Source organism: Fringilla coelebs, assembly GCF_963513975.1.
Source record: "Fringilla coelebs genome assembly, chromosome: 2".
In the NCBI taxonomy this organism is placed as follows: domain Eukaryota; kingdom Metazoa; phylum Chordata; class Aves; order Passeriformes; family Fringillidae; genus Fringilla; species Fringilla coelebs.
Window position 1 is genome coordinate 29,937,877 of NC_140029.1, and position 24,575 is coordinate 29,962,451.

At 37.9% G+C, this 24,575-nt stretch overlaps 1 protein-coding gene across 2 annotated transcripts; it reads right to left on the minus strand.

The window, feature by feature from the left end:
• Nucleotides 1–3,632: 3,632 nt before the first annotated feature.
• On the minus strand, nt 3,633–22,925 carry TMEM182 (transmembrane protein 182). Of its 2 annotated transcripts, XM_084226795.1 has the most exons (6): nt 22,560–22,925; nt 22,049–22,148; nt 20,551–20,649; nt 12,700–12,837; nt 7,041–7,096; nt 4,543–4,701 (listed from the first exon to the last, which is right to left on the minus strand). In XM_084226795.1, the coding sequence occupies exons 1-6, from the start codon at nt 22,698–22,700 to the stop codon at nt 4,681–4,683; spliced, it is 555 nt and encodes a 184-aa protein (XP_084082921.1). In that variant the 5' UTR covers nt 22,701–22,925; the 3' UTR covers nt 4,543–4,680. The 2 variants fall into 2 exon arrangements, with proteins under 2 accessions (XP_084082920.1, XP_084082921.1); XM_084226794.1 differs by lacking the exon at nt 7,041–7,096 and having other exon boundaries at nt 3,633–4,701.
• Between the last annotated feature and the right edge of the window lie 1,650 nt (nt 22,926–24,575).

Below are 24,575 nucleotides of genomic sequence, written 5' to 3' on the forward strand. Positions count from 1 at the left end.
AAAGCCACATAACAGAGGATTAGTCAATCTGATGTGGTATAGAAGAGGAGGGGGGAACGTTTTTCATTATCCTTCTGGGTTTCTTTCTGGTTTCAACGTCTTCCAACTCAAAGATGCATTAATTTAAGCTCTTTCTCTTAACTGGTTTAAAACCTGAACCATGTCCAGGTCATTTCAGATAACCTCTCCTAAGGTAGTGGGGTACAAGGTGGGGAGTAACAGTGTGACAAATGTGAAGTAACACCACTGAGACTGTTGCCTTGATTTAACCTAGTACAGAGTGGCTGCCTCTCCGTGTGAAAGGCACCTTCCCTGCACGGAGCTGCTCGCCTTCCCCCACCCCACCACCATCCCCCCACCTCCCTAGTTTGTACCAAACGAATTCTTGCCAGATTTTAGGAACAGATAAGGAACAGATCTACAGCAAGTAACATGGGGTGATTTGTACTCCAAACCCTTTCCTTACCCTCACAGCAAAATGTCGAGCCTTGCAGCACTCCATGAGGCCCTTCTGGGCTCTTTGGGACACAGGAGAAAATCAGGTGCAGTTTGGAGATGTCTAATGCAGGAGTTGGTGCCAGCCCTCCATTCCTTCTTACTTTCAAGTCAAATGGCTCTCCTGACCATTACTGTAAGTATGTCTCCTGAGTAGATAAGGCACATAAGGACTGGAAAGACAGACAGTTTTGGTCTTAAACTGGTAATGTGAGTGAAAGACACAGAGGGAAAAGTGGTGCTGTGAGTACTTGCGATTCTTCATCCCTTATGTCACTTTTGATTATAGATCACTGACTTCTGTTTTCAATTTCAGTGTCTCCCCCAACTTCAGCTGCATCAGTTCAGACTTACTGTAAGTTAACAGCAGAATTTCATGTGAACATACTTTATCTAGCCTTCGCTGCCTGGGAATCAGGCTGCCAAAAGGACAAATAAGAACAGGAGAGCCAGAGGAGAGCCAGCTGCTGCATCAGAAGGTAAATAGCTCATTTAAGATGTTCAGTATGACTTCTTAAAAGATAATAAGCACAGCATACTTCACAGCCAGGATTTTGCAGGAATGAAGACAGCTATAGACACTACCTACAACTGTTTTACTAGCAGTTTACTAGCACACTACAGAGTACAGTCCCAGCAGCAGCAGGTAGGCACCCTGAGGAGAAATATAGCAGGCCTTTTTTTGCATCTCCTCAGAGGAGAACAGTTTTACCTGATTAATGTAAATGCCAATAAACAGGCACAAATTTCATGAAGGTCAGCTCCAGTGAAACCTGCAGCAGCCATCCAAATTAGTTAAAAGAATAAATGGGGAAAATCCTTTTCTGACTGGTCGTGTCCGCAGCTGCCTTTGCCACATTGTGTTGGTGCATCCCTCAGGGATCAACAACAGCTGCACAGGGGTCTGGCAGATGGCATCAACAGAGGGACACTCACCTGGTTTTTTCTCCCTCCTTTCTCACCTCCTTCTCCTTTTCACACTGCCTCCTTTGTGGGCAGTCATAGTCCTTCCCATGTTTGCACTGGACAAATGGATGATTTACAGATTGAAAGTAATCAGAAAATGCTTCTTATTTACTCTTCTTCCTCACTCTTCCAAACACAATTCTTAAAAAATAAATCTCTTTTCTTCCAATATGATCACAGGCTATTAAGCCAGCTAGGAAATTATTAAGGGAAAAAAAAAGCCCAACCAAACTCCCAAACTCCTGTGGATTTGTGAGGAGCACAGTTCTTTGACCAATTTCACAGAATATTTTGATTAGCGTATTTAATCCTCTTTACAATATTTTATTCTGCTCTCATGAAAATCCCTGCATCCCTGCCAAGGATTTTCTAGACAAAAGCATATCTGGAAGAATGCCACAAAGCAAGTCTCCTTAGCTGGCCCGTCTTCCCCAAGTTCTTACAAACCCATTCCCCTGCACATAGTTCTTTAATGCAATCAGAACAAAAGTTAAACTATGCTTTTAGGCAATAATCATTCAAAAATGCCTCCCCACCACCCTTTACACCATTCCTTGGTCTGCAGCAACTACTTATTACATATCACATGCTTACCTACATACATTTTTTGGAGCAAACAAACCCCACCATTTCAGATGGAACCTGACTTTCAGTTCTGCCACTAAGAGGGAATCCAATTAAAGCAAATTGATAGAGCTACAGACTGCTGCAAATGTATGAGTTTGAGTGAAAAATTTATGAGGACTCAAGAAATTTCTGCTGGTATTGGAAAGGCTTCCAGACATTTCCAAGGGAATCCTCAGAAACACCTTGGATCTTCACGGTCCTTACATCCACAGTCTGACCCAAAGGGTTGCCTCCAAGAGAGGATGTCTTGCACACAAAAGTGTAACTAATTTAGCTGCATAATGGAGAGAGTTCTGAAGATGCACATGGGCTGAATTAAGGGCACCACGGGAGCCTTTGGCTCAATCCTTGCAGAGTTTATTAGTTGCTGCTGCACACATGGTTAGGTTTGCTGGAAGAGGTCCAGCTCTGAGGCACCTCTCAATTCCTCCAGCTTCCAAAAGCTGCAAGAAAGTGGCTCAAGCATATTGCTCCCTTAAGCTCTTATGGAGAAGGACTCTCCCCTGCAGAGAAGCAGACAGGGTTTGGGATGGGGTACCTAGTCAATAACTCTTGATTATTGAGTTTACCTTCACAATTACCAGTGAGTGTCCTAGACTATAAAGAGGGCAAAAACCAATGTATTATATGAGAAAAAGTATGGGATTGTGTAATTAAGGGCAGGAATATAATACCATATGCACAACGAGCAGGGTCAATTTCAGCATTTCCTGACTAACCAACGGCATTATGGTGTAACCCTAATGTTCTCCGGATGGCTATCATTTATGTGGGGTTCATATATATGCTCATGAATACTTGGTTAAAATCCATCATACTCTCTGACACAGTAATTAAAAACATCATGTTATTTGCCAATAAAAATATTTTTGTGAATTGGTAATTATTCTAAACCTCACAGTCCCAGCTCCCCTACCTCCTACTCTTGTTGTCTTCCTGTTCTATAATGTATAACACTAATCTTGATGAGGGAAAAAATAAATAAGTAGCGGGAAAGGCTGGAAAGCTTCCAATCACAAAACCTCCCAAAATGGAATAACATCCAATCTGGCTCACCACATCTTCTCTGTGGGCATTCCTTTCCTGCCTTTTAGCAATGCTTTCAGTATTCATAACAGCTGTGGAATTAAGCATTATGAACAAGAACAAACCGACATGCAGCCTTTACTTTTCCCCATCAGCCCCAAACTATTCTGCATTGAGTTACTAAGTGAAAACCAGCACACTCTCAGATGGATTTGATTTCTATTTGGGCCCAATGCCAGGTAAAGTTTCCCCATTGTTAAAACTCAACCCCATCTTTTCCATACCATGCATGCAGTCTCATCTTTACCCCATCTTCCACACAGATGTGCATGCACACACACACACACAGAACCAGCCACTCCTACAAAGCAGTACCGAATCCATCTCCCTGGCTGTCTTAGCTAAGCTCATTGCTTTCCCTAGCAAGCCTAGTAGGCAAGTTGGATTTAGTCTATAATGCAGATTTTTAACATGGGAAAATGAAGGCTGCACAAGACACACATTTTCATGTCCTAAATATTGTCTTGATAATAAACCTTTTTTAATAAAAAATTAGTTTTACACAAGCATGAAAATATTTTTTAGAGGTGCCAGTTGTTCCACTGAAACATAAAAGGTTAAAACTTAATTAAAATATTAATTCTATAATTCAAAATACAATTTTGGCATAACTTCAGATAGCGAAGGCATTTTGGCTTACAGGATCATGCAACACATGGATTTCAGAATACAGAAGTATACAGCTTTCAAATGCATACAGAAAAGAGAAATGGGTAATAGAACAGTTAAGTTTTTACACATTCATGGCAATTGTCTTCTCTCTTGTCCTCTTCCTATGGATGCTGCATGAACAACTGCACTCTATTTTTATAAAGTGCAGACATGTTTGCTGCCATTAAAGCTAAGGCAAGTAGTGGAAAACAGGAGAGGAGGTAGATTGAATTACTGTGTTTGAATGCTTGCCTTCTCCTCTACCTTATGCCATTCTCTACAAACAGAAGAACAGTATAAATGCTAAAAGATAAATGTATAAAATGTTGATTTGAGACAATTCATTTTTTACTTGCAGAAAAATTTTGTCTTCTTCTGCTTGTTAACCTACAAAAATGTTGTTAGTATTACAATGTGAAGAACCACATGTGTACTTCTAAAGAATTAAAAACAACTAGTTGGGACTAAAGGTCGTTTCTTCCTGTAATGAGGTTTGTGTCCCTTACCCTTAAACAAGTAATAGAAGAACTTCCAGAAGTCTGCCTGCACATTTAAGGTTGCCATAATGATAATAATGTACAAAATTGTGTTCCAGTTTACACTTGTCACAAAGTTTCCCAAATATTGCTGTATTCCCTTCAGCAGTGTCTGACTAGTCTGAGTGTAAATAAATGTGACGCCCTACCAACAAGAACAGCATTCCTGCTAATAAAGCAAAAAACACTCCTATAGGAGCCAGCATAAACGACCAGCCATAACGTACATAAACAGCAAAGTCTGGGCAATCCATCTTTTTCATGTTTGTGTAGTTTTCCAGATCAGCCATGGCCTGGACCCAGATGACATACATCACGACTACCAGCGAAAACAAGACACCTGGAAAAGAAACACCAGGTTTTAACAACAGTGTGAGACAGATGATGGGTGCATTTACTGTGTTACCTAAAAAGCCATTAATGCTTGAGGTCCTGTCTGCATGGCACAGTCAGCCACCGCTGGATAATTTTTGCCTTTGGCTTCCTCTAACTAGCACTACCTCCATCTTGCTCCTGATTTGTACTGAAAGGCATGCTCCTATGACAAAGGTGGTATCTGGTTCTGGTAGGCAGACCTTGATGACAAAATTCATGCAGGTATTTACTGTTTTGAATTCAGGGGTCAAGGTGGGAGAAGGAGGGGGAATGGAAAGGGACAATCTGGGGAAAAAAAATGTACTTTTGCTTCCCAAACTCTGGCATTGTTTTTATCAGTCTTATGGATGAGATATAGAAAGGAGTGGGAAATCTTTCTATGATCTTCACCTCTCTGCATTTGCTTCTTTATTCTTTTGAAAAGGGCTGTGTTTGGAACACAAAATTTCAGAGTATTCGACTCAAATATTTTGCATAAAAATTCAAATATATTAAATTCAAAATCATCTACCTTTAGAAAATAAGCTCTTAGTAGAGGAAAAAAAAAAAACCAAACAGAAATTAAATAATAACTATGAAGTAGGCTATTAGGAATAACCTCAAATTGGATACAACAGTTTCCTGAAATTAATCCACCACATAATTCCCAGCCTTTTCCCAACCGCTCCTCTGAAAGGCCTTTGAATTGTTTATCCATGATAGTAATAGGAGTACATGTCCTTACAAACTCTAATAATCTCCTTGTTACTATACACCAGAAGGAGATATAAGAAGAAAGTGCTTTCCAGAGTATCAGTTGCATTCCTAATATTTCATTTCACTTTAGAGGAATGTGGACACTTGAGAAATGCAAGCCTGCAGAACAGATGCTCCAGAAGATCTGCTGGAGGACTGAGGGCACGAGCCTAAATTTTTTGCATGCTTCAGCCTGTACCCATTTGCTCCCTGAGCTCCAGCTGTCACAGCAAAGTTGCAGCAGCAGGATCATCTATTCCAGCAATCAAATACTTGAGGGACACCACCCCATCACGTTTTTATTCCAGAATGTTTAGGTGCCTCATTAAAACACAACTCAGTGCACAGTCCTGGTAATACTCACTGCTAAACTTGAGGTTACAGGCTGTAAGTCAAAGGTATTTGTGGTCTCTTCTCCATCCTGCTAAATACTTGCAATGCAACCTTGAAAAAATGTGACATTTGTGGCAAAACCCACAGGTGCACTTTAGAAGCACCCACGGCCAGGGATTTGCTTCCATATCCACATGTCCTGGTAACCTTTGATGGTTACCTTTTCCCCAAACCAGCCTGTGATGCTGCCTCACAACCTCCTTCCCCACCCTTTCTGCCCATTCACCAGGGAGCAGCTCTTGTCCTCACTCCCTCACTTGATGCAGACAAAACCAGGCAGGTTAGATGGAGCAGCTTAACCTGGTTGATCTGGTGATCTTCCTGCTACTGCTTTATGGACAAAATATAATATCTTTACAAACATCCTGAACATCTGACACGTGAGAGCTCATGGCTCAATCCTTATAAACATTATCTTTTGAAGACCAACAAAAAAAGGGCTGAGGCATAACCAAAACATTCCCAAAGGATCTGCAATTTCTAGGAGGCTGAAATAATAGTAGAAAAACTAAATAAAGAAGGAGGCAGACACATTTCATGTCTATGAAATACACTTCCAGGATTACATTTTTTGCTAAGGTTCAAATTCCTAACAAAGTTTGAAAAAACCCAACACTCAACTCTAAGAGGCATAAATTCAATTTTGAAATTATTTTACCTAAGTAAAACTTAATTTTAATGGAATTTAGTACTGTGCTTGTATTACACATAAAACCACTGAAACAATCAGAGAGAAGGATTGCCTTAGGGCCAAACAAGAAGAATAAGAAATTAAATTGAAAACTCTTCAAATATAATTCAAACTGAGCAGAAGATTCCTATAACAGAACATCTAATGATAACAGGTAATGTGGGCAACACAAGAAAATTAGAACAAAACAGAGCTAGTAACTTTTGATTTAAAAAGTAGAAAGATTCACAGACACATTCATAAATGGAGTTATTAGGTATCTGGATTTTGTTCAAGGTTTCAAAATTTGAATAAAAAATTATAGCACTAAGATTTGGAAAGATACATTAATAATCTGGCAAAATCCACAAGGACATTGGAATTTACCTCTTCAACTGACTGTGCCTATGCATTTTCAAACTAGTTCTCTATTTCATCTTTACATTGGGGAAAACTTAGTCCAAAACAATAATAATTACAAAAAGTAGTGATGTATATTCCCTTACTAGAGCAGCAGGTAAGTATAACCAGGCCTTGCACATCTGGAAAGCTCTCTGGCATCCTGGGTAGAAGCAAAGTTATGTAGAGCAGTTAGTCAAAAACATCTGTCATTAAAACAAAACTGCATCAAAGGTGCTTTAATCTAGAAATGGGCACCCCTTGCTTTTCAGGCCCTCTGAAGCAACACCTAGGTGGTTAAACTAGAATCAACACCATGTAGGTGCAAAATAGCAAGCCAGGGCTGCCAGTGGTAAAACAACTCCAGGGAATCTATCATCCATCGGGTGTGATTTCACAGCAAGCTGTTACACCTGTGACTGGCAAATTGTCGGGTATGGAAATTTTCAGAAGAAATGTATGTCAAGCAGAGATAAATGTCCTTCCTTAAAAGGGAAGAAAAAGAAAGGAAGAGTATGTAAACCCTCTAAGTTAATTAAGGCACTAAAGGAGTATTTAAGGGTTCTCATCACCTGCTAATGGAGACTAATTAATAGGTGTATTGCTTAGCATGTTCAATAAATATCTTGAATAGAATCAGGCTAAGTAAAAACTGACCATGTCCTGTTGCCACCATCAGTATTAGCACTCCCTTTGTCTTATTTTCACAGAGTTATGACTTCAGGAGAGTTAAGCGTTTAGACAGCTTACTGAATGTATATTTATCCTGAGAAATCTGCTCCTGCAGTCTTGCACTGACAATCTATTGTGAATGCTGTGAACTCTCAAAGGCAAGCTCCAAGACAAAATTACTGAGATTGAGAAAAAAATCCACAATTTCTTGAAGCAAATCTTTTTAAGAACAGTGTGTGCTGTGATATATTTCTACTTTTTTGGCATTTAGACCTTTTTCATAGAGTGCAGGCGTCCTTTTGCCTTTGCCTTTTAGTGAATAAAAATTAGAACAGCAGTTGCATGAATCAGTAATGATGAGGGAAATTATTCCTAGAACATGAAATATGTCTGAGAAAGATTAAGACAAATAAATACTTCCCTCCTACTCCTTTTTCTTTCTTTTTTTCCATTTTCCTTTTTTTTTGTATAAACACACATGTTTGAAACACAGCTCTGTGCAGTGCGATAAGACACGGACTTCTCTGAGGTCACTCTTTTCTGTCTTTCACATTCATTCTTTTGAATTTCTTTCAAACAAATACTTGTGCATATTGTAGAGGAGAAAGAATACAGAACCTTTAGAAATGTCTGTGAATTCAAGAAGCAGTTTGCTGGCCTTTAGTACTGATTCTTCCCACGTAGAAATGCCTTTCACTTGTCAATGGTGAATGGCTGTTTATGCCATGAATCTTTTACTATGCAGACATGAAGACAACAGGTGCTGGAAAGAATGATGTGAGCTTTTTACTTATGCCTGGAAGTTTAGAACTCTTTATCTCACTTGAGGAAAACTTCTGTGTGTGTGTATGTGTATTTTTTTATTAAATGCATTTTTCTGTTCTTGTCCTTATTTCAGATTCTACCACCTACCTTGGCCTATCGTGACCTTTATTTTAAAAAATTGGTTGGCATTCTCTGCTGAAGTACATGCAGAGGATCCCATGCAAAAGTTATGGAAGTAGGTACATGTCTCTGAAAACAGATTTTTGTCCTCATCTAGGATCTCAAACTAAAGTACCATCTTGTTTCCCTCTTTGGGCAGGAAGCAGCAGTCATACTTCTAATCTTGCTTCTCCACCAGCATGTGATTCTGTAATGCTCTGTGCACATCCTGGTATATTACTTACTGGCATCAGTACAAGAGGACAGTTTTCACCACCACCAGGCAGAAAGAGGCACAAGGTAATTATGGACTTTATTGAAGGGTGCTCTAAGAGATCATTTTATGTCAGTTTTCCCTTCTTTTCCTATGACCTTTGAAGCAACTATAAGGCGTCTTACAGTTTTCAGTACCACAGCTGCTCTTGGACCATCTTCTGATGTTGCAGACATGGAGATGAGGCTGCAAAGGCAGGACTCAAGTCCCTGACTGTGGTGTCATTGAACTGATACTCACTTTTCCCCACAGGTCTTGCAGGTGTAGTTTTACCTGTGGACTCAGGTGGTTAATACAGTTACAAAGTTTTGCTACTTCCAGTTAAGGAAAAATAGGTCAGGAAAATTATGGATGGTGTTAATTGGAGTTATAATGGCCATGGAATGGCAAGAGTTAATATCCTAGGAAGAATATGAAAGGTAAGACCCAGAACTTAGGAGAACACACTTCAATCTGTGCAGAGAACTGGTAGGCAAGATCCCAAGAGAGTCTGCCTTGAAGAGCAAAGGCTGCTTTAAAGGGCAAAGAGGCCCAGAAGAAGATGATGTTGCTCATAGACAATTTCCTTAAAGTAAAAGAACGGTCCCTTGAGGTGTACAAGAATTCAAGCAGGTCTCACAAAAATGAAAATTAACCTCACACAGAGCTGCATTAGCAAGAACACCATCATTAGATTTGAAAATATTATTATCACCCTTTATTCAACACTGGTGATATCGTATGTGGTAAGCTATGTCCAGTTTGCGGTCCTCATGTGAAACAGAGGTACTGAAAAACTGAGGTGATGACCACCAAAATGGTTAGGAGAATGGAGAACAAGTAGAAGCTGAATGAACTGGGGAATTTTAGTCTAGAGAAGAATCCAGTCTTCATTTTTCTAAATGGAGATATAGAATAGATGAGGGAATAGATTTTCAGAGACCTACAGACTTGACAGGATGAGATGTAATAGCCACAAACTGCATCAAGGGAAAACAAGGAAATCAGGTGAAAACAAGGAAAAAAGAAAACATTTCTCACAATGAAGTTGCTTAAACTGGGAAAAGCACCCAAAGATGCTGTGGAACATCAGTTATTGGAGATTTTAAAAACCTGACTGGATAAGGCTCTGAGCTGCCTGATCTAACTTTGAAGACAACCCTGCTCTAAATGGGATGTCAGACTTGATTGCCACAAGAAGTCCTTTTCAACATAAATTTATTTGTGCCACTCGGGATCTCTGTTTAGGCCTCTTAAATGGGTCCCTCCAAAAGGCAAATCTATCTGCCTTAGCACAGAGAAGGTGAGGTGTCCATCTGAGTGTTTCTTACTGTTGACAATAGAAATTTAAGCAGTTGGTTCATACAAAACAGCTTTCAGATGGCTGAACAGTTGGCAAGAACCTCATTCCCCATAATATCTTCAGCTACTTCCTGAACCCTAAGACGTCACAGCAGATCATGCTACAAGCTGCACTCTTCAGCTGAGGGAGAACTTTTATCTGCTGCTAATTTACAAGTTAAGGCTGCAGAAGGATAAAGATACATCCAATAACAGGTATCAAAATTATTTCATCTAACTTATTTTTAAGACAAGTAGGAAAATTATTTTTTCTTCTTCCTAACTTCCAAAGAACAATCATCTTGTCTAACTTCCTTCTCAGAAGACTAATCTCTACATTATAACACTTACTTGAATCTTGTGGTAAGACGTCATCCAGACTCTTTCAAAACAATGTGTATAATTCCTTTTTTTTCTTCAAAACAACCTGCTGGTTTCTGTCTTAGAAGAACTCTAACTTCACCAAATCTAAGTCATATTAATCTAAGTCACATTACACCTTTTCATGTTCCCATTAGGTCTGTGTTTAAGTAGATGCACACCCAGGCTGCATCCTGATGAAGGGTGATAAATATGAGAAGTGATAAATATGCCCCACTTCTCATCACTCTCCCCTTCCATGCCCTGCTTTGATTTGGCAGGCAGTTAAATGAACTCTCTAATCCTGAAGAAGATAGGCACAGGAAGGGATCAGGGCAGCGGGGAGACAGTAGAGCACATCACCCTCTTCTGCATCAGATTCCATCTTATCTTACTCTGTCCTGAGCAAGCTGAATGGGTCCTATTTTCTCCTGCCACCACCACTTTTTTGACAAATTATAGCAGGATTTTGCTACAGACCTTTGCTTTTCAACAACAGTAATGGTAATAGTAAAAATAACATAGCTTTTTTCTAAAGCCCTGATTGAGAACAGTCCTGAAGTTGAAACATGCTACATACAGAGAGAGTAAAAAAATCAGGATTTCCCTTGAAGAACATTTGCTCTATAGGGACAAAGGGTGAAAGGGGCAAAGACACAGACCCAAGGTCACACACTGGGATAATAAAGCTCACTTAACTTCACATACCTAAAGAAATAGTCTCTCTAGATTCTCTTAGAAAAGGAAAGAGAGGTGTAGGGTTCCTCCATAGCACATTCATCTGATCCAATTAGGCCCCTCTTTCAGTGTGAAATGAATCCCCAGCTGGGGGAACTTCTTACATACCTACCGTTTTTACTGCCATTGAATGTTATTGCCTCTTGCAGGCCTCCTAGGGAAGCCAAGGGAGGCTAGCACAGGCTGGGGGATCTAACTTTCCCCTACCTAAATGAGGGCAGATAACTGACCCAGAGTGGAGAACACAAGCGTCGCTTTGCACCTCTGCCAGTCAGTTCCACATCTTTCAAGTGCCCTTTTCCTCTCAAACAGCTTCTGCTGCTTTCTAGTGACAGCTGAGGTTTTTCATGCATTACAAATGTAGAAAAAGAGCAAGACTCACATGGGCTCTTGCCCTGCAAATTAGTGACAAAAAGCATTGAAATATCTTAGAATCTCCGTCAGCCTATGAATATTTTTTGTACGTCTTTTAAAAGTCTGGAGGAGTAATTCTCAAGAGATAAAATGTAAGTATGCAGGATTTTCTTCAACTAAAATATTATAAAATACTTCCCACACTTCACTGACAGGCCTTTGGAAGGGAATAATGATCACTAGCTGCATGTGAAGAGCTCAGAGGTGCAGTGGGTAAGCAAGGTCAGGGGGTCAGTGTGAGAAGCAAAAAGAGAGCCCAGGCCTTGTGGTCCTGACACAGGTGGCTCTGCCCTGTAACACAATATGTTCTCACAGGGCTGCCTCTCATCAGGCTTTAAACCAAGGAGAACAGAGATGGAGCACATACTATCATTTACATCCTATATAACTATATCTTACACACCACTGTGACATCTTCACAGACTTCTCAAGGTTAAGCAAACAGTGTGCCAGTGAGCTGTCCATATCAGCTGAATCCTGGGAGGGTGCATCCTCCACTGTACGTGTGGGTTATGAGGAAGGAGGGAATTCAGTTATTTGTTACCTTTCATTTGCAGAGGTTTAGAGCTCCTACTTACTCATACATGACAACTACTTTGTTTAGTCCCATCACATCCAAAGCATTTTCCTGTATTGGTCATGTATCTATGTGCTGTCTCCCATTTTCTACAGAGTCCACTGTAATCATCTTTTGCATCACTGATAAAAAGGACGAAACCTTCTCCTTAGCTAAAGCCCTTGAGAATCCTATAAGGCAGCATCCTTAAATATGTATTCTTTTTCCTGTTAAAAAAAGTACATTGAAATTGCAGTGTAATTCCCTTATTTGTCCTGGATGTGGGGTTTTTTTGACCTTAACCCAAAGCTTAGCTTTTATAATAGCTTCATGACTAAATAACTGTGCAAAGAACCTGTGCCCAAGGCAGGCACTCCACAAGCCAAAGGACAGAAGCATTTGCGTTCTGTTTCTTTTAACCATGATTGATACAATTTTGGTAAAGGAAAACGGAAGAAATAACTCATCATTTCTACTCTATAATTGACTGAGCAAACAGTATACCCACCAGCAATGATGAAAAAGCCTCCTCCTGCTTTGTATAAAATGTGACTGGCAAAAGGAGCTGCACAGATGATGAGGAAACTAGCCGCCACAACAGTGAGTACTCCCAGGAGCATAAGAACTGTCCAGAAACCTCGGTAAACTAGAGAAAAGGAAGAAGGACGAAAAAGAATACAATGCTTTTTAGAACTTGTCCAAGTTGGTTAACAAAGATTTTCTTTTCCCTTTCTCTTATCACTTGCCTTATTAACAAATGAAACACTAATTCTATTTTGCATATACATTACATATCATGTTGATCAAAATAGGTTTGATTACAGTCCTTACCTGATGATCATGGAAAACAGCATGTAAGTTATTGTGAATGAAATCCATCTGCTGAATATTTAACAATACCTTGTAAGATAGCAACCTGACCAAACTGACACTCTTTAGAAAGTGGCATAGCAAAGCTATAGCAGTGATTCCTTGGGATAAATTATTGGACTGACAGAATACAATTATTTTTCTAAAACTGTGTGGAAGAAGCAGAGCGCTGCAACATCTTCATTCTCCTAATGCCCAGACTGTATCACCAATAACAATCTGTAAGTTCTTTACAATTTATGGCTGGATAATGCTCCTTATATATAGCCATATTCAGCAGAAAGAAACTTAAGCTAGGAACAGGGAGAAACTAAAAAAATGTAAACTGTATTTCTGGTGTCTTAAACCAGCCTATTTCTGCTCTAAAGCTCTTTGTATTTTATTAAATTTAAAATGTGATGTTTCAGAAGCCCGTTAGGCAGTGCCAAGCAGTGCTGAATTAATGGATGCAGCTGGTGATAAATGAGCTGAGAGTTTTGTGACATACTCTGGCCAAAAGAGTCTTTCTAACAATTAGTTTTTAGCTGGTTAATTGCACATCCATTTAACAAAGTCATCATTTTACAAATGCTACAAGAGTGACATAAATTTCTCCCATGAATTTAAAAATTGGTACATTAACACAACCCATTAGTAAAATTATGAGTTGTAAAGATCTCCATCGTCAGATCTGAAAATCTTGAAGCACTGACAATTCAGTCAGTGAAAAACATTTCCACCCAACTGAGGGAAAGCATATAAGCCAGCTGGCAAGTCAGGAAAAGTGTATCACAAAAGAAACTGCCACTTATCATCTGACAGCACCTACTTACTGTTATGGAAAAACACAACCAAGCAACTATTATACTGGTTCATATCCTGAAAGATTCAAATTCATACAGCTTCTTAGAGACAGCTATTCAGTAATAATTCAGGTTTGCTCTCATCTGAAATCTGAAGGCACACTAGGCATTAGCAGCTCGTGTTTCCCACTAATGTATTCCAAAAGTCTACAGTTTTTAACTTGACCAGCTTAACACAAGTTAAAGAATACATCATCAGCCTTGTAAATGTATTAGCTAGATCACGCTCACCACATTACATTAGCCACACTTTTTAAATAACACCCTTTTTAATCCAGGCAAACACTCAGAAACATAATTTTCCGCCACACTGATCAGCAGATTTGGGCATAAAAAGGATGAATGTGTCTGAAAATACCTCGCAGAAGGGTTAAAATTGTGGTTTGGTTCATATCCAAGTCTCCACTTCACATAAACAAAAAATTATTGGAGTAGTAGGTAAGAAATAAGGCTATGGCTCAGCAAAGCTGTTAAATGTATGTGTTGCTTTAAGTACTATACCTCTTATGGGATTTAGGCACCTGTTTAAAGTTAAACACATAGTTAAATGATTCACTTAATGCAAATGGACAGTGAATGGAGGCCTAGAAAGGTAAATCTCTCAAGTCCTTCAGTCTTGGGTTTCTGAAGCAATTTCATATTATTTTACTCATGGGGCTACTTTGATAAGCTTCATTGCAGTCTCCAAGTCCATGGGACATTACTTCCTCGTTTAAAGCCTAATACCACTAAATCAATCCATAACCACCCAACTCTTTCACATGGGTGGCCCAAGGTACTTCAAAGTCATACTACATAATAGGAACACATTGGCCAAAATGAAGCTTGAAAAAGCTTTCTTGTATATTATTATGGTCAGTCACCTAAGTCATGGAGCAGTGTTTCTATTTTCTCAATGGAGGAGGACACGAGATTCTCCAACATTACAAAACCAACATCCATTTTCATTATTCACTCTTCATACAGGAAGCTTTGATGTCTGTTTCTAGTGAGATTTTGTGAGGAAAGCTTGATTTGATGCTCAAATATTCTCAGAAACAGAGCACAAAAGAAGTACAAATGTAACTGATGAAAATTTGTTTTAACCTTTCTGCAACTGTACAAGAGAAAAGCTGTTTCTCTGCTCCAACACTATAACTATTTTATGCATTATGTGGGAAATACTGATTTCATCTAGCTCTAGCTATCCCCTGACAGAAACTTCCATTCTATTTCTCCAAACAGTTCTTTACTCTAAAGAAATCATGGATAAAGTCTGATTATCCTCATATTTATTAAGCTAATTCAGTCATTAAACATCAATTTAAAAATAGAATGTAGTTGACAGGTACAAAGTCTGCTCACAAATCTGTGACTTTTCAAGCAAAATATTACCCTCTCTAACCTTCAAGGCAGAAAGTCATTTGGTTCATTTGTGCACAGGTCTGAGGAAACACCCTACAAGCACTTAGACTTTTACTTTTGTAAGGGAATTAAAAAGCTATCATTTTCCTGCAAAGATGGCTTCACTTATTTTATGATCTGATCATTTTTGCTTAGATCATATTTCCCATCATTTCTGCCTAGATGGGCAAGATCAATTTCTAAAGGGCTAGTCATTCAAAATAACAACTCAGGCCTACTGCTGTCATTTAGCTTAGCTGTCATCTATAGATGAACACAAAAGAGCTGGTTGAAATTAAATCTTCCTAAGAATGAAATTACTCTTCAAGTCAAAGACTTTGCTGCTCTGAGGTTGAGAGACACAATGATAGATAAAATGCAACAGAGGATGCTGCTTTGAATTACTCTTCTTTACATCCCATGAAAAGGGCTGACACTGTGATCAAAACAGTCTGTTTCAAGAAATAATGGTTCTGTGAACCCATATAAAGTGTTAAGAGAAGTTTGCACAATTTCAAGTCCCACTGAGGTATTTCATAGGATAGCCCATGTTCTGGTCCAGATGACAAGGAGTACCTTTGTCTCTCCCTGATACTTTACAGATATGTTAGAGTTACCCACCTCAAAGACATGCATTATTCCAAGTGTTTCCTACAACAGAAGAAATAAAGTACAAGCACTATTGCAGAGTGCAAAGTAAACATATCTGCAGTGTTTAAAATCTTAGATACCATTGCTCTGTGTTGCAAGAGTGCTAAACAGAAGGTTTGTAACTCATCTTGGTAAGCCAGCCCTTTGTTGAGTACAACATTTGCCTAGGAAATGACAGGCAGGCCTAAAAATAAAAAAGACTTAGTGGAAAACAGGGAGCACACACAACTGCACTGTTGGGCCTGTATAGGAACATTATATTCCTCCAAAATTGCATGACCTGTAGTTTTCCCTTGCTACTTGTTTTTCTCTCTAAAGATCCTAATTTAGGTCCCTTCAGAGACTTTCACATTATTTGAAAACTAGAATTATCTGGGTTTGCACAGTCCCAACTTTTGGAGAAATAGGGGAAAATTACCACAAGCCTTCTTTTCTAGTATAGTAGATCCCAGCATTGATCACAAACTGAAGTTACAGATTCATATTTTAAGACATTACTGATACAGGATATGAAAGAGAAGCAATAATTCATTTGAAAAGTTACAGAGGTGTGTCACCACACACTTGTGTAGCAGTCATGGACACCTGTGGAGCTCCATAATAGTTAGTCAGGAACAGCTCAGCTAATGTCACAAAGCAACACCCCTCTACCATTGGAGATGTTAACATCAGCATCATGAAAGCATATCAAGTATTTCAGATTTCATGGCTGATATTTTCCAGATTGCTTTAGGTTAATTTCAACCCATTAACAAACCTGCCAATAAATTTGATCTCACCATTTTAGATTTAACAGTTGCTGAATCAGATTTTTGCTTCAGTTCTATAAACATTTTGCATTATCCATTAGGCATTACCTCAAATCCTGGCAATGTGCCCAGTACTGGACAAAATAAGATACCAATAGTCAGAAAAAAAATACTGGCAGCTACAAATCAGAGTATTAAACTAATATGACAATGCTGCCCCATTAAAATGCTTCCACGTCAGCTTCAAAACGTGGAGGGGTGATTTACAACAGCTAGGGCACTATTGTGTAGTTCCAAATTAAGTTGAAAAAAATCCCCTCAAAAATAAAAATCATGAATTAGTGACTAAGTGTTAGATTTTTCACTTCTTTTTCTAACAAATAATTTTACTATGGCCAGTGGGACTATTTCTATGAGTAAAAACTTCACACATTTTCCAAAAACAGGCCTAGTATTGTTCTATAGTAAAAGAACTTTAGGAAAGTGTGATAGCCCTTGAACATCACCGTTAAGTAACCTAATGACATGATATTATGCATGAATCTAGCTAGCAGAGAATTAATATTAAAAATACTATACCAATATGTTTTCAGAATAGCCTGATGGGGCAACTAACCTGTTTATGATTATGCAATAATATGTCCATTTTAAAATATATAGGTTGCTGCTGTAGTATTTCTATTGCATGGTCTAATTTAATTTTTTTATTCCTAGGTTGTAGTTGACTGCACTTATATACGTGAATCATCATAAAAATGAATCTGCTAGCAACACAACGTGGTGCTAAGTCGACTTGAGAGCTGCACACTATAAAAGTTGTCACTCTAAACCTCTGTACCATCACAGAAAGTCACTAGAGGCAGGCTTCCCCTGAGTTCATTTAGAACCCATTTCAGGTTAAGATAAATGGCCTACGAACTTCTTAAAGTACTCTAACCATAAATGATGGATCACGCAGCTTTTGATGATACCTTACACTGCAGCTAGGGGAAGTCCTCCCCACTCTGTTAAGATTATTTAACAAAACCAATGAACGCACAGAAACATTATAACCATGATTAAAAGATACAGCAAACAGCAATTTCAAAGCAGTGCTATCTGGGGAAGCCCTGTGAAGCTGGTCATGCATCTAACAGTAATGATTAAATGATCTGATACATTAAAGTATGCATTCAAACCTCCAATATAAGTACCCAATAAGCTTTTCTGTCTTTACATTTCCATCTAAGGCTGTAGTCCTTGACACCAAGAGCTCATAGTCTAGGTTTGTACATCAGAATGAACCCAGCCTTTGGTCTAAAGCTTTGTAAGGCAGACTGAAACACTAGAATTCCTCATCCTCAGTGCTTTAAGATTTTGGGGAGCTATAACACAAACGCAAACCCAACATACAAAAAGATGTAAATAAACTGAGAGGATAGGTGAACCTGTTTTGAATTCTGGTACAGAAAACCTCTGAGCCACATTCCTACTAAAGCCAAAGGAGTTATGTCAACAGAGAACTTGGTCCAGACACTGCACTCAAAAAGCATCAGAGATTTCATGTTCCTCAGGCAGCTTATCTTTGTCTGAGTTCTTCTAGCTGGATGGTGACATGGCACTCCAACAAACCACACTTGTGTCTCCACACAAGTGACTGCACAAGGGGCTAAAGTTGAATTCAAACTCCTCTAACATCCAAAAGTCTCTTAAGCCAAATAGTCTGCAAAAAAGTCACACGCTTCTACTTGTTCAGCAAGTAATAGTGCTCTGAACAGAAAGTTGAGAGATTTTTAGAAAATGTGTTGTATACATGTTTGATTTTTCTAATGAAGTTTAAAGCTCTTTATTCAGCTGTTTCTTTTTCTATGAAAGAGGAAATGAGGATGACAGAAAAATTCTTGTTATATTGTTATATTTTGTTAAAATAGAACTTGATTGACTCACTAAAAATACAATGATAAATTTGGGGAGAAGATTTGGGCTTTTTATCATCCCCAAAAGAGAATATGTCTAGAAAGCCATGAGCCATGAAAATGGTACTATTTTATCAAGAAACAGTAGCAGAACCAAAAAAGGGGACAATAATCTCAAATTTTTGGTAGGGCCCATTTATTCTATGCTTTGCTGATGCAAAGTATTAGATGCAAACAACTGGATATACAAATCATAAATGAAATCTTGTTCTTCAGGGAACCAAACTGGGGACTTTTGCCACTGGCTTTATAGAGAACCACTTCCTGCACTGGGAATCAGGAAGAGGATAACCTTCTAGCATTTCTTAATTTAGCAACTGCAGTTGAAGCAAGGTTTTTAAAACCTGTTTGCTAAATATCATGAGCAGGACTGTCAAACTAGACTAAAGGAGAAACAAGTTTTGAATTAACAGAAGAGATGATGACATAACCTTCTTCATAAAAAGTTGTGAAAGACTCTTGAGCAATCATAACTGTTCTAATAAATAACCCAGCTTGGATGCTGAAAATGAAATGTAGGCATAAAAAAACCCAAACCATCTTCAGTTTTAATGAGCTCAAAAGCAATCCAACTGTATCTATTTATATAGCAGGAATGGCTCTGAATATACTCTACCTGGGCCAGCATCTATAGTACAGTTCTGCCTACTTTTAATCTCCTAATATGAAATATAGATAGGAAAATTATATTTGAGCAGTGGTTCTTTTGGCAAACATTAACTAAAATTAATTAAACTTTTGATGATATTCCTTCTCCTTTTCTTTTTCTTTGTTTGTCCACTTCTGTGTAATCATGCAATATAATTTGAGGAACCTTTGTGAATGTCTGAGTGAACAGTGGAATACAAACTCTGTCTAGGCTATTAGGAGCTGATGACTCTGTCACATTCAAATGGAAAGATAAATTGTTCTAGATGTGCTGTGAAGTTACAGATTAGATCTCCGAATGTTGAGGTCTGAATTCTTCCTGGACAAACAGTTCATAATTTCTAAAGATTAACAGAACCATTATAATTGTAGTTTATTTTCTTTTTCATGTCTGCAGCATAAAAATTGGATTCTAAAGACACTTCAAGGTTAGCAAAAGCATAATTACAGCTTCAGAACAGGAAGGGATCACTTAAGTCCTTTAGTCAGCAAGCTCAGAGACATGTAGCATGCACACATCACAGGTTGTTTAAAAAGTCTTGTGAAATAGATACCAGAAGTCATTTACTTCAAATATGTTTGTGTAAAGCTCTTAATATGAATAAATGTTCCTGATATTTTTAAGTCTGCCCCAAGTGTTGTAAAGACAGAGCTTTGTAGGCACTATTCAAACATAAAGTCTTCTATTAATGTTTATCTTTCACATGTATATAAATATATACTTACATGTATCTCTGTTGCAGTACAAGAGTTTCTCAGTGTGGTATATCTGAGTCAGTTAAATAAACTCAGATAGCATCAAGGTTCTGCTCCTCATTCCACATAAAGTAAAAATGCAGTAGATTTCCATACACATTTATTTATTTAACAAAAACACCCCCCCTTAAAAAAAAACAAAAAACAAAACAAAACAAAAAAATCCAACCAAAACCAGTTTTATTGAAATACACTACAAGAAGTACTTGTTTAATGTGCTCAGCCCAAGGAAGATAATTACTATGTTGGAGGAAAAAAGCACTAAACAGGAAATGTCTCTGGGGTTTTTTTGGTTGTTTTTTTGGTTTTTTTTAGCTAAGCATTATTTATGGGCTTTGTTAAACAGTAGCTTAAATATGCATGTTGTAAAATTATGAGAAGTATGAAATACCAAAAGTCTGTTAATTAAACTGTGTGGAGCGATAAGACTGTTTTATTTTGAAGCATCCAAATTGTTTTCTTGAAACTGTGGGCATTGTATTCATTTGCACCAAACAATACTTACTGATTGCAGAGTCATATGAGGTGGAGTTGTGCTCATCTCGGAGAAGAGGAAATGGGGACAGGTAAGCATGTGTACAATTCTTAGAAGGTGACTGGTTGGCTAAAAATGAAAGAAAGCTAAAGATTAATATTCTACTGCCTTAACAACATTGTGTGTCTGTTCTTCAAATGGGCAAACTGAGCTTCAAAGGTCAAGATTTCAGGTCCTTTCCTAGGCAACAGCTTACAGTGAATTTGGTTTGGTAAGAGATACAAACCTTGTTATCCAAACAAGAATATTCCTTAAAGAGCAATACAGATTTGTACCCTGGGGCAGTAAACAAGCCCAGCTGAAAGCACACTGCAATTTATATGTGATGCATATGTATGCCTTTGCATGCATATGTACCTTTCTCATTTGAGGGTTAGTTATATTCTTCTCATTATCACATGTGCAGAAAAAAAAAACCCTACCAAATAACAAAATCCAGACAATTACTTTTTCTTTTGTTAAAGAACAATGAAAATATCAAGCATCTTCAGAGATTTTACAATGGCCACAAGTAAGAGTCTAGTCTATGGAATGAATATCCTCCAGAAAAGGATCATTTCATCCTTTATATTAAATACTTCTAAAAAGATCAAATTCTTCCTGGCAAAAGACAAAAGCTGACTATAACTTAAACCCCATCTAAGTTTCGGATTCATGACCACATAATTTTCCAGATAAATAACAAGGGGAAATTAACTACAGTGAATATTACATTTTGCACCCAAAACAAAGCAATATATTTAGCAAAATATGGGCTATTGAAGTCAAGTTTTTATGATGGCACCTGCTTTTCACAAGGATTATGGAAATTTTGCAATAAGATGAGGGAGCTCCCTACCTCAGAAGGAGTATCAAAGAGTGGAGAAGAAATTTTGCTTAATTTCTAAATGGGAGATTTTGGTTGTAAAACACTATCTGATCTTGTAATTCTATCTATCTTAGAATCCTGGATGTAGTGAAAGAAAGCAACAGGTCATATGTGAATGTAATAAAGAAACTCTTCTGGAGATGGTGTGTCCTATACCATTTTCACTGTTGAGTTGCCCATTCCCTTCTTAATCCATTTAGTCAGTTAAGAACAGATGGAGAAACTCCCCAAGCAAAAATTCATGGACCAGGCTAACCACTAAGCTCTTTTTTCCCTACTTAACAGAAATAAACCAACTGTTTAAGAGTAAGTGGTAAAAGCCTTTGTAGCTAAGAATGGACTCAGTTTAACAGGGCATCCATAACAATCACAGTGTAATCTGATAGCTAAACTTGTATCATTTTGTCCTGGGGTTTCCTCTAGATTACAAAAGTGTGTGTCAAGAATTTATTTCAGGATAGCTGAAGAACCTGATCCCCAAAGAAGCCATATGAAATCTAATGATTCATAAGAGAGAATGAAAAAGTAAAAAACACACCAAACCCCAACAATTATGAGAACAAACTACTGTAGATAAAGTAAAAGGAAAAAATTACTTACTATACCAAAACTTCCACATGCTGCCATTATTATCTCCTACATTTCCACTAAACCAGCACCTCCAGAAGAAACCTTCATGATGGAAAGTGGCCTTCTCTTCCTACAGAGGAAGGAAAAAAAGAGAGAGTAAGCCATTATCATAAAATTTTTGAATGGCAGAAATAATTTAGTTCAATTAGATGTTGATGTAAAAAACACCACCATCATAATGACACACAACCTGTCTGAATTTAGGTCAACTACAGCATTTATAAACAGTCATTCTTCTTTTGAAAGAATATCATATTGCAAAAGCAGTATCGCAAAATAAAAATTCATTTTAGAGTGATTATAAGAGGTTTTGAGGCAGGCTTGTAAACCTCCAGAAGGTCAAAATGAGTATATTCAAAAGTCTATACAGCAGTAAATTCTTAGAAAATAAACAAAATTAGTATATTCAAAAGTTTATAAAATAAACATTCAAGAATTCTACGTATATCATTCTCATTATAAATAATAAGTTCATACTAACCCCAGCACCTTCAGGTGCTTCTGAACAAGTTCCTATTTCTGTAGCAAGAAGCCAATAATCTGTTCCAAATGCCACCAAAAAAAGCAAAACCCCCAGAGCTGCAAAGAAACCTCCAAAAAATATCCCCACACTCAGTTTCATTATTGAAGCTATTAGAAAAAAAAAACAAAAAACAAAAAAACACCTTAAATTCTTAAAAGTTTAGCAGTAAAATAAATTTAAAACAAATTATTGGGAAAGTAACTAAAAAACTGTATGGAGAAAAGAGCTCATATCCTCATATCTGAAGAAGTTTCTCGTCACTTGACTTTCTGCCTGTGCCCTTCTTCCCAATGCCCTGTGAGTCGATTTGTGTCTCCAAATTTGTGTTCCATGTGGCTGACTCAAGTCTGACAGATGAAAAGGGCCTTCTATTTTAGGACACTGATGGCAGAGCTTTGCTCTGTTTCGCTGTCCGGGCGAGGCCAGTCAGAAATAGCTGACCTTCCCCTAACTAATCAGGGATTGACTTGAAATATTATTGCAGCTGGTGCATCATCACCAGTGGAGATGGAGTTGCAATGGTTCTGTCCATCTACGTGAGCAGCGTTACAGAGCACACAGGAGTAGCAAGGACTTCCAAAGTTCAGGCCTGGTGGTGAATGTTTCCTTAGCTGCTAGCAGGAAACACCAGCAAAGAAGTTACTATAAGTCGTGTTATAAAAAGAAGGCTGAGGATCTGTTATAGAATTTTAAAATAAGGTAGCTAAAATGAAGAGATGCCTCTGAAAAATCCTATATAATAAAAATACAGTTATCTTTAAAAATTTACATCCTATGTTTAAAGTAATAACTTTAGCAACAATAAACACAAAAACACCTAAATGCTTTATTTATTCAGATGCATCTTTTTTGCATATATAAAAAATTTATGCAGTTAAAAATTCCTTCAAGCACCTGATAAAAAGCTTCAATCTTTTTAAAAAAAGAAGACATTTTCCCAAGAACATGTTTTGGCCATTTTGGAAAGTGATGAGGTAAAACATTTAAATTACAAGTACTCACTATACAAGAAAAAGGTTTTTTCAACAACTTCATGCCAAGCAGGACTTCCCAATCATCTCTCATGGCTTACAGGGAATGCTCCTATAGAATTAAGCCAGTTAACTCCAGAAAACACTTGTTACAACATTTTATGGCAATAGACTTAGAACTCCAGAGGGACTCCTATGTTCAATATGCCAGTATTGGTTTGGACAGTGCATCAGCATGCTTGAGGACAGCAAGGAAAATGCTGTTTCTACCATCTCCCTTCATTTCTACACGGATGAACCACTGGTGTGTCTCAGTGGTTTTATACTACTACACAGTCTGCCCAACATCATATTCACATTTGTTATTAATCATATTTTATTCAAACCTGATACTATACTAATTTCATACACAAGCACATCTAATATTCTGTGACCTTTTTGCACTTCAGAGTTTCAGTGTATGCAGAGCAGCAAATGAATATTCAAACAGACTCTTTTTGTCATATTTGCTTTTCCTGACGGCCACTGATGCAGTTCATTTTGATACAGCAGAAGAGAGGTGTTTGGAAACCTAATTTTGGAAAGTGATGTTTTATTGTTCATTATTAAAGAAAACAAAAAAATCAAGAAAAGGAAGAACACATAGAATGTGCTATAAAATAAAATAAAAATGATTACTTGCAATTTGGAATAATAATTCAACTTTTGGTCAGCCCTGAAGTGGTCAGGCAGGTGGATTAGATAATTGTTGTATGTCCTCTCCAGCAAATATAGCAAATATTCTATTTTGTTCTGTTCTGTTCAATTCTATTCTAATGTGTCTAAAAAAAGAAGTAGGATTCAGTTCAGCACTAACATGCCCAAATTTAGACAATTTCATATAAGCTAAATGTCTTTCCATCATAATCAGTAGTGACCACACTCAGTGGAGCCAGAGAGCAGCTCATCACAACCTAAATTAGACTCAGAGGGCTCCGCTCAGTCACTTGGGCAGACACCTAGC

Bases quoted from the DNA above. Each gene is read 5' to 3' on its own strand.
- TMEM182 (XM_084226794.1), bottom strand. From the start codon at position 22,700: ATGAAACTGAGTGTGGGGATATTTTTTGGAGGTTTCTTTGCAGCTCTG. The intron at 22,149-22,559 runs GTTAGTATGAAC...CTTCCTCTGTAG, and splicing joins AAGCACCTGAAGGTGCTGGG to GAAGAGAAGGCCACTTTCCA. The intron at 4,702-12,699 runs GTGGGTATACTG...TTTCTTTTCCAG, and splicing joins AGGCTTTTTCATCATTGCTG to GTGTCTTGTTTTCGCTGGTA.